At 50.6% G+C, this 10,729-nt stretch overlaps 1 protein-coding gene across 1 annotated transcript; it reads left to right on the forward strand.

The window, feature by feature from the left end:
- Positions 1-6,596: 6,596 nt before the first annotated feature.
- LOC117841113 (protein SMAX1-LIKE 4) lies at positions 6,597-10,216 on the forward strand. Its single transcript, XM_034721700.2, has 3 exons — positions 6,597-8,553; positions 8,875-9,088; positions 9,199-10,216. The coding sequence occupies exons 1-3, from the start codon at positions 7,061-7,063 to the stop codon at positions 9,751-9,753; spliced, it is 2,262 nt and encodes a 753-aa protein (XP_034577591.1). The 5' UTR covers positions 6,597-7,060; the 3' UTR covers positions 9,754-10,216.
- Positions 10,217-10,729: the final 513 nt, after the last annotated feature.

A 10,729-nucleotide genomic window follows, 5' to 3' on the forward strand; every position in this document is an offset into this window, starting at 1 on the left:
AAAGCTTGTTGACGGCAGTTAGCACACAAAGTTGTGAACCGCAAGGGCACGGATCATCGTAGCTTTTTTCTTAGAGTATTCCATCCAAGGTTTATCAAGTAGGGTTCTCTATCTAGCTAAACGGATATAATCCTATCATGAAGCATGGATTGCATTTAAATGTAAACCCAATCGTGAGATAAGAATTATAGATAGGATAAATAGATCACATCCATATACATGAGGTAACACAACCAAAGGTAGCATGAGCCTATTATCTTCTTATTGTAGTTCCAGCCAAAGTGGTAACCAATCTATGTAGCATCTTGATAAAGAGTCATCTCTCAAAAAGGCGGCTCGCAAGTGGCCTACTTTCTTGTGGTCACCACTATGAGGTGCGCATTAACGCCTCCCGTTTCCCAAAGCTTTACCTCAAATGACTCCCACAATACTCGCCATCGATCCTACTAAACATTACGCAATTGTTCGGCCTTTTCCCTCCCACATGCTGTCACCACGCAAGGGTAATCACACCGACTTCCTACGCACTACAAAGATGTATCTGGAAGACATAGACTAATCACCACAATTACATCTATTCCTACTAAGAACATATGCTAGCTAAACATATGAGAATAAGCATGTATTATAGTAGATCGAACTAAGTACAAGATTAAATTGATATCACCATTGTGTGTATATAAGCCTTGATGATCACAAGGCTCGGCTCCAGAACTCCACCATGGCTTTGCCACGTAGAGATGACCATGGCGGCTAGGGTCTAGCCTAAGCCATCTCCTAGACAACCTTGAAGACTTGCAGTGACCCTCAACTCCCTCTGGTGTGTATCCCTCTATTTGTCAATTTCTGGTGGATTTATCTCTGGGCTCTGTGGATTTTTGGAGTATTTATATTCTGGAGAGCGTGTGGCAGAAATTGGAAGGCAAGAGGAGCAAGGAAAGCCCTAGACCGATTGGCGTGGCCCTTCCTTGCGGCCTGTCGCACCCTCCTTTGTCCCTAAGTCTTCTTAGGTGTCCTGAAGTCTTATTTTCACTTGCATGTGGACCTGGCATGTTGGTAGCTTCCGGATGAGATTGATCTTCTATAACTTTTCAAATCTCTACTTGATCCTGTTTGATTCCTCTTTGATCTCGATGTGATCCTTGCCATATCTTCACAAACTTAACCCTTCAGTAATTTTGGAAAAGTGCTTGCCAAAAATGAGCGTCGGAGGAGGCTAGAAAACCTTGGCCGATCGGCTTGGGCTTCACCAGGCCGACGATCGACCTGGGCTCTTTTTGAGCCTATTGGCCTTCGTCTTTGACAGGTTTGTTGCTCGTTCGGGGTTTTGTCCAAAAATATACTTTTAGGTCCAATTTCCTGCAAAAATAGAATGTCCTCCAAAATACAATGCATATGCGAAAATAGGGTTATTTCAAGTGTCAAGTGGCGGGTTAGTATAAGAATATGTATGAAAACACCACTTAAATGCCCCTAAAAGTGTGTCAATAATGAGCGTCAACACTCATCTCTCTGGCGGACTAATCATTGTCGGTGCGGTTACTTCTTACAACAACACGTAGGCTAGAGTCATCTTGGTTTTGAATAAAAGGTTCACTTATATCGGTCCATGATCTTCCTCAGATGGATCCTACGGATTTTTAGCACATGTGCCAATCGGCTCCCTGGCAACATTATCATTGAAGGGTGGCACATATAAAGTTGTGGTGTTCATTTGGCCGTTTACAGTCAAGCTAAGGCCAAGAAGTATGGTAGCACCGGTTCGGAAAGAGGAGGCAACAACACTGGAGGACTTCGATTAGGCAGTGCTCTTCTAGTACCAATTCTTCTAATTCAGGGTGAAATCCCTAGGTATGGCCTTAATTGGTTGGACCTGGCAATGGTGATAGTCGCTTCCTTGAAGGCATTGTCTGGAGTTCGAAGAATGCTTTCTAGGGTGAAAACCTATGGTCTGGTCTTCGCTGGTTGGATCATGGTAATGGCAGCACATGTGTATGCCATTCCCTTCTTGGAAGCATTGCTTTTGGGGGACCTATTTTGCCTCCAAGTGGTACAATGGAGCATTAGGAGGTTGAAGATAGCTAGTGTGTTGTAGCTCATCACGGCATGGTGTTGGTTCTCATGTTGTTCTTTTTTCTTTTTAAAAATAATTTTTGGTTGTGTGCATCCTAACTTAGCTATGTAGTGGCTGGGAGTGGTCTTAATTTAATTGTATCATTTTGATGTAATTTTTAGAGATCAATAAAGCTTCCTTTATCAAAAAAGAAGAATGCATGAGAAGGAGAAACGATACTGAACTTGCAAGTAGAAATATGCTATTTGAAGGAGGAGGCTAGAGTAAGGCAACGGTAATAGTCAGGAAACTATAGTTTTTAATGCATTTATTGAGTGATTTTCTATGCTAGCGGTTGAATTTATATAGCTTAAATTGTTGTTACATGAGAACAATGCCTCTTTAATTTAATGGGAGCCGATTCTATGGGAGGAGCATGTTCCTCCATGGATTCAATAGGTGCATTAAATGTGCGGAACCAAGTAACATGGGCCCATTGGAGAGGCTCTTTGAGCTATAGCGACATCATGAGTTCATGACACTAAATACCTCTATAACTAGATGAAATTTTTAGGTTATCCAGTATAACAGAAGCACCGCATGAATGCTTGTTATGCCTGTTAGCCAAATAACTTTCTAAAACCTTTGTGCTCTAAAATATGCTTACAGTTAGAGTAATTATTCTGCTGTTGACATGCATCACCTCACCTCATGATCCTCCACGTGGACTATTCTCTAATTCTCTCCTACTCATACAAGGCCTCCTTTTCACTTGCACTGAGAGCAACTTCAACAGATAGAGAAAATTCCATTCCCCAGTACTAGTCAAAGGGAATTGAGAAAACATGTTTTCAACACAAAGGAGATAAATGTTGCAGCAAATCACCTTTCTCTATCTCCCTATCCCATTCATCTGACATGTGGGCCCCACTATCAATAGGTAATCTTTTTTCCTTTTTCTCTATTCTTTTCCTCTAGATCTCCTCTCCCTTGTGAAGGAAGACCATGACCCGTGTGTGGCAGGGGCAATGCAGCGGCCAGCCGGTGGGGCGACAATGTGGCAGAGTATGGGATGGGGCAGCGATAGGTGCGGCGGCGCGGATGGACGAGGCAGCCACGACGACACAGGATAGCGGGCCATTGGCTGACACACTTAGGCGGGAGCACAGCCGCACGGGGCAATAGCCCAGTTGGATAGGACGGCCACGGCGGAGTGGCATGCCGACGCGGTGGCCGACGCAGTGGGGCGGGTGTGTAGCCGGCGGAGTGGCGTGCGGTAGGCCGATGCGGAGGGTCTATGGCATGGCAAGCTGGTGGCATCATACGGTCAGAAGTAATCGCTGGTAGGAAATAGTGCGGGAGGAAGTGAAAGGAGAGAAGGGGAGTATGAAAAGGGAGACGGTGAATTACCCTTTCTAAAGGTGAGAGGATGTGACATAAAAGGATTAAGAAAAAAATAAAGGATAGGGGATTGGTTTTCTCAATTTATTGGAGTTGCTCCGACCTCCTTAGGCCTCCTTAGGCTTCTGCGATATACTTCATGTTGCGCATTGACCCTGTTTTGAATTAAAAAGAAAGCTCATAATATTACTTTGCCTAAAAACACTTAATCCGAATACTTTATCATATTTATTTGTCTAATGCAAATGGCTGCTATCCTGGACCAGCCATTCGTTTTTGCACTGTTAGGACCAAGCGAGATCACCCATAGCATAGTGGTAAGGATGCTACGGTACTTCGGATTACCACTTAGAACATTGGTATTGTCTAATAATCGGTCTCATGCATTGACACGTAATCGTGAGACGACTTAACAAATAACTTGTATAATAGGTTGTCTTTTTAAGTTGTCTCATAGTAATTCTATTCTCTTAATTTGTGCATAGAAAAAAAATATTATGAGTTGCATGCAACCACAAGTCATACGATGATAGAGTAGTCGTCTTGTAGTCATAAAATTTAGCCTATAAAGCGGTTGTTTAGCGAAACAACGACCTCTTTCTCTCCTATCACCCTCTCTCCTTCACATAAGTAAAAATCCTATATGGCATTGCATGAGACAACCTATGAGACTGCTGAAGTGTAGCAATGTACTTGCCCTTAGGAGGTAAAAGTTCGAGTGAATCACAGCCGTCAGTTTTTAGATAAAAGATACAATTAAATAATTAAAATAAGGTCGTTTCCACCCTCCTAAAATTTTAGCTAGCTTTTAGTCAGCTCCTAAAAAATTGTTTGGTTCCAATGTCTAAAACTGACTAAAGGCAATAAATGCTATGGCAAAAAGACCATGCTGCCCTCCCCATGCCCCTACTCCTTCTCTGCCTGGAGCCTCTTCTTCCCCGCCCCGCCCCACACACACACGTACCCGCCCTTCCCCTCCCAGCCCCGAGCCCTGTCGCTGCCCCCCGCCGGCGGCAGTCGGCGCCCTCCTCCCGCCAGCGCCCCTCCCCTCTCTCCTTCCCCCGGCCACCACCCCCTCCCCTCCCTTCTTCCCCGGCGCCGCCCCCTACCCTCCAATCAAGGCCGTCGCGCCCCTCCCCTCCTCTTCTTCCCTGGCCGCCGCCCCCTCCCTTCCTCCCGCTGGCGCCGCCCCCTCCCCTCCAATCCCGGCTGCCACACCCCTCCCCTCCTCTTCTTCCCCGGCATCGCCGCCCCCCTCTCGGTCCTCCCTCTCCCGGATCCGGTGGCGGCGGGGATCCGGCGGGGGAGCACCCGAGCGGCGGGTAGTGGGAGTCCAGTGGTTTTAGGAGGGGGTGAGGGGACTAAAAGTTTTGAGCCTCCTAAAACTTTTTAGCCTCCTAAAACTTTTTAGTCATTTTTTAGGAGGAGTGCTTGGCTCTTTAGTCACATTTTAGTCACTTTTTAGGAGCTAAAATTTTAAAAGGATGGAAACAAACAGGACCTAATCTTTAAAAAAATAGATAAGGCCGGCAATATCGCAGCGCTTATAATTTTCATCCCTTATCCATTCATGGAGGGGGAAAAGATTTTATTTGATCAAACATGATTTCACGTTCACGTCGTGGAAAAAATGAAAACTGTACATGTTCCCTTCATTGTGAGGGGAAAAAATTAAAATGATATGCATCATTTTTCCTCTGATGCCATGTCACATTCACATTAGAACAAACAACAATCCCGCACATGTTCACGTTATGAATACTAATTAACACGGTACATCACGTTTGGCCTCTAATAATGTGATCTCGTCACATTTTTTTTCTCTTTGAAACTCTATATCACATCACATTCTATACAACCGTGCATGATGCAAGTTGAATCTATTTAGCCTCTCATGTTATCACTCTGATTTTTTCCCCCTTTGAAAGCCTATCACGTTAGATGTGATGCAACCGTGCATGCAGGGAAGTTAGATCTAGAAAGATTATTCCGTACTTTTTCATATTTTTCAAAATAAAAATAAATAGTAATAAATATTTATTCTATTACATCCTAAGAGGTAATAATTCACCGTAACTACCCCAGATCTATGTCAATGAATAGTCCATAGTCATTCCCAAGTACCCGTAGCAAAACCCTTTTCTTTCATAAAAGTTTGTGCGCCTTGCTCTATCATCTCACGGCGAACTAACCCCTTTGCACACTACTGAAAACCCGGCGGGCGCGGCACCGCACCACCAGCACGCGGCCGCCGGTCAAGGCCGCGCGCGGCCGGGTGAGCCCGACGGCGATAGCGAAGCATCGGCACCCCGGAGTCCGAGGAAAAGGCCGCCGGGAAAGCCCGCTTTGCGGTGCCCTCTCGCTCGCTAGACGCTAGTGCGAGCCCGTCAATGTCGTCGTCCACCATCTATCCCATCCATACCACATTGAATTCCTCCTTCCTGGCAGAGGCGCCGGGTCCGGAGGCTCGCCGGCAGGGTCCCAGCACTCTCTGTGCCTGCTACAGAGGGAAAGGAACGAGGAGGGAGGGATGGATGGATCGGAGCGCACAGAGTTCGGGGCGTGAAAAGATCGGCTCTGTCGTCGTATAACGACGTGCCCATGGAATGGAATGAGTGAGTGGAATTCCCTCGGGGAATGGAGCCCGGGCGCGTCCATGGCGCCCGTGACTCGGTCTGCTCCCGGATTAAGGTCTCAGTCTGTAGTAGTACTCTCAATCTCTAGGGCAGAGAGCGAGCTGATGACGACGGTGACCGTAGAAAACTGCGAAGGTAAGAACGGAGGAGGTTAGTGATGCGATTACCGCAGCGGTAGGAATACACCTTGTGTTGATGCTAATGCAGATATGCAATGATGCCTGAGCCTGACCAATCATTAGGCTCTCAGGGGAGGATCTCTTCCGGGGACAAGGAGCTGGGGCGATTATCGTATGATTTGCTGAAGCCAACGCCCCACAGGACGTCAGGCGAATGAATCTTGACAGAGTGGGTTACACTCAGAATGTCAGAGAATGGATGATCCCTTTGCAAGCAAAAGATGTACTACTAAGCACTACAGTAACATGCATGGAGCACAAGGTTATGCTCTAGCTGTCGAAAGGGAAAGATCACTGAGGGCAACATACAAAGGGACAAAAGAAAGGGTGCCAAACCAAACCAAAGCCTACGCCCAAGTGCCCAACCCCACGGCCCCACACCCACTGTGTGTGGAAAAGAGACAAACTGACCCTGCCCGGCTGCCCCTCTCTGTTCCTCTGCAGAAAGGGACACGAGCCACAGATGAATCTTTTGAAAGATGAATCGGGAGAAACAAAGAGCATGCCGATCAGATGCATGAGAAAGAGAGAGACGATAAAGCCGCTTTGCGTCGGAGCCCAGTCTATCTATACTTTACAGCCCTAAAAGAAAACCCCGCAGAGAGCTACGCCTACGCGCGTCCATGGCCAAAGAAACTGAAACGCTACTCCACTACGATTAAAGCACAGGTAGGTAGCTAGATCGACCGGCGGCAGTGGCCTGTCTCAACTCTCAAGAACACTGAACAGTGACCACCACCCGCGCGCACCTACACACTTCGCACAGCAGCAGCAACAGGACAGGTGCCGCGATGCGGGTGGGGGGATACACGGTGCACCAGTCGCTCACCGCCGAGGCGGCCGCGGTGCTCAAGCTCTCGCTGGGCCTGGCGCGCCGCCGGGGGCACGCGCAGGTCACGCCGCTGCACGTCGCCTACACGCTGCTCGGCGCCTCCTCGTCCCCGCCGCCGCTCTTCGCAGCCGCCGCCGCCTCCACGCCGGCATACGGCCTCCTCAGGCGCGCCTGCGCCAAGTCGTCCCACCGGAGCGGCGGTGTCTGCGCGCCGGCCCATCCGGCGCAGTGCCGGGCGCTGGAGCTCTGCTTCAACGTCGCGCTCAACCGGCTCCCCACGGCCAATGCGGTGGCGGGCTCGCCGCTCTCGTCGCCGTGCTCGTCCTCGGCGTCTTCCACGTCCTTCGCGGCGTCCATCCTCCACCAGCCCAGCCCAACGCTGTCCAACGCGCTCGTCGCCGCGCTCAAGCGCGCGCAGGCCAGCCAGCGCCGCGGCTGCGTCGAGCTGCAGACCCAGCCACCGTCGCCGCCGGGCCTGCCGTCCACCTCCCCACAGCAGCAGCAGCCTATGCTGACCATCAAGGTCGAGCTGGACCAGCTCATCATCTCCATCCTCGACGACCCCAGCGTGAGCCGGGTGATGAAGGAGGCCGGCTTCTCCAGCGCCGCCGTCAAGACCAACCTCGAGGAGGAGAGCGCCGCCATGATGCTCGGCCCCGGCCACCACCACGGCTCCTCCACGCCATCGTCCCCTGCGGCAGCCCCGGCTGTTCCGCCGCAGTCCTTCCTCGAGACGTACGCTGCTGGCTTCCCTAGCGCCTACGGCGGCAGTGCGTCGTGGCCGGCGCCGTTCTTAAACTACCAGCAGGCCGACGTCGAGTCCGAATCGCCATGCAAGGAGGAGGACGTGAGAGCGATCCTGGAGGTGATGTCGCGGAAGCAGGGGAGAAGAACCAACCCCGTCGTCGTCGCCGACTCGGTGTCCGTCGCCGAGGCATCGGTCGCCGTGCTGATGACGCGCCTGGAGCGAGGCGACGTCCCCGACGAGCTACGCGGCGCGCGCGTCCTCCGGCTTCACCTGTCCCACGCCCACGTCCGGCTCATGACCAGCGCCGACGTCGACGCGTGCGTGGCGGACCTGCGCCGCGCCGTGGCCGCCGCCGCCGCCGCAACCAGCACCAAGACCGGAGGCCTGGTCATCTACGTCGGCGACATGCGCTGGGCCATCGACGACGACGACGAAGCCGCCCGCAACCAGGCGGCGTCCGACGGCTTCAGCCCCGCGGCGCGTCTGGCTGCCGAGCTCGCCCGCCTGCTGGGCGAGCTCCGCGCAGCGTCGCTTGGCGGGCGCGCCTGGCTGGTGGCGGCGGCGAGCTACGGGACCTACATGCGGTGCCAGCGGTCGTCCTCGTCCCTGGAGGCGGAGTGGGCGCTGCAGCCGGTGGCCGTCCCCTCCGGCGCCGGCGCCGGCCTCGGCCTCGGCCTCGCTCTCGGCCCACGCGCCGCAACAAGGTGACAAAAGCGTGGCAGCGCTGTTGCTTATTTACTGTTCTTTTATTTCGTAAATGCTTTGCTTTGTTTTTGTTTCACTTTGCTGGGACTGATGTGGTGCTGTCGCCTGCTTCCTGCCGTGCTCTGCTTTTGGTTTGGTGTGCTCTGTTTGGACAGGCATAGCCTGACTGCCTACTGCTTGTGCTTCTTGTACTAGTGGAATGTAGCCAGGAAAACTCCTGAAATATTTGGCCTATCTTAGAGTGCAAACAATTGCATACTCCTACTTGATAATGTTGCGACATTGAAGGCTGAAGCTTATTTTGCATTTGCTCTTAGCAGAGAAACGGACGGCAAGGTTGCCCAACTTGCTCAGTTTCCATGGCTGGATTTCTTACCCAGAGAAGAAGATGGCGTGCCGGTCCTGTGCGTCGAATGCGCAAGGAACTACGAGATTGAAGCATCAGCTGTGAGGGCAAAGGCAGAAGGCACCAATCTTGCGCTGACCTTCTTCCCTGGTTGGCCGCAGGCAGATGAGCCCCAAACGTCACACAAGGTAATTAAGAACCAAGAAACCCAGCATATGCAGCTGCAAAAAATCAGGATGAATGTGTTCATTTGAACAATGCCGTACTCAAGACGATTTGTGTTGTTCGATTGATGAAGGATCTGATGGAGCTGAAGAGGAAATGGAGCAGATTGTGCCGGAGGGTTCACTTGCGGCGCAACCAGCCGACTCGCCTACCCAATGCAACCACCTCTAGCAATCCAGGCCTCTGCTTAAGCTTTGGGACGAACGAGATCAAGTACCAGGATGTGAAAACCACGCTCAGCCTGTTACCTCCGGACTCCGCTGAGACACCCGACGAGGCCTGTCGTCACAGGAGCGAGGACATGGACGCAATGCAAGCAACGGCGCAAAAATCGGATACGATGGTTGATTCAAGGGACATGAAGAATGTTCTACAGCTGTGGATCGATGAGTTGCCATCCGGCGATCTTAAGAGGAAGCCGGAGAATGTCCGGCTGCCAAGGGAATCCAAGCGCCGGAGGGGCGGTTGCGGCCTTGATCTGAACCTATGCGCGGACGAGGAGGAAAATCAGGACGGTGACAGTGCTGGTGCCAGCAGCGAAGATGAGCTCGTTCCGAGCGACTTGACAAACGATGGCGAGGCCAGCGGTGATGTGAGTGTGACTGACAGCTTCGACAGCCTTTGTTAGGCTGTGACCTTCGATCACTGAGCGATGGCATCACGGCGGTAGGGTCGCCGGAGATGAAACTTCACGAATTCTGAAATTTCGGAATTGTACTCGGCCTCCTTTCTCCTCCACCTCCAGTCATTTATCCTCGGTCCTCGCTTCGCCCCTCCCGTGCGGCTGATCAAGCAAGCTATAACCATTTAGGATGTTTGTTCGGTTATATGGATTAAAGTTTTTTGTGTCACGTTAAATATTCGGATGCTAATTACGAGCATTAAATATGAGCTAATTATAAAACTAATTATGCAAATGGAGGTTAATTCACGAGATAAATTTATTAAATAGTTAATGTAGCATCACATTGTCAAATTATGAACTTATAGATTTGTCACGTAAAATAGTCTCCATATGTACAATTAATTTTGTAATTAGTTTATGTTTAATACTTCTAATTAGTATTTAAATGTTCAGAATTTTATCCTTAGTGGTGAGCCATTATCTACATCGTTTCATTATCTTTATCCATGATCACAATTCGTTTACTGATGCTATTCATTCGTTTACTTGCATGGCGATTCAAAATGTACAAGTGTGGAGCCCCTGCCTGGAATGACTGCATGTTCTTTCCGCAATCGGTGACAGCGAAAAGAGAACCGCGGCTCCCAACGCAAACAGGACAGCAGTCACCGCGCTACCGCAAGGAAGGGGCGCAAATTTCTGACCGTCTCTCTTTCTTTCCCACCACTTTTCGTTGTCACTCCGTCGTCCGTCTTTCCTGTAGCAGCCGCAGTCTTTCTTTCCTGTTGCCGACGACCCTTTTCTTGTTTGGAAGCGAGCGCGCACTTTTGCATGGCTTGGCACGCTGGAAAAGGAAAGGAAAAGACGTTGGAATTTCGGAGCGCTTCCGGTCTGCTGGGGAGAGACTGGCTGGAGCTGGATGGATGCTGACTACACTGAGCTAGCTAGCTGCTGGTGAAGAGACAGAAATTAACATCGT

This window comes from Setaria viridis, chromosome 1 (genome assembly GCF_005286985.2).
Source record: "Setaria viridis chromosome 1, Setaria_viridis_v4.0, whole genome shotgun sequence".
Taxonomy (NCBI): domain Eukaryota; kingdom Viridiplantae; phylum Streptophyta; class Magnoliopsida; order Poales; family Poaceae; genus Setaria; species Setaria viridis.

What these genes read in the sequence shown, in the direction of transcription:
- LOC117841113 (XM_034721700.2), top strand. Translation starts at nt 7,061, where the DNA reads ATGCGGGTGGGGGGATACACGGTGCACCAGTCGCTCACCGCCGAGGCG. An exon ending in GGCCCACGCGCCGCAACAAG is followed by an intron (nt 8,554 to 8,874) that starts GTGACAAAAGCG and finishes TGCTCTTAGCAG; the next exon opens with AGAAACGGACGGCAAGGTTG. An exon ending in AGCCCCAAACGTCACACAAG is followed by an intron (nt 9,089 to 9,198) that starts GTAATTAAGAAC and finishes CGATTGATGAAG; the next exon opens with GATCTGATGGAGCTGAAGAG.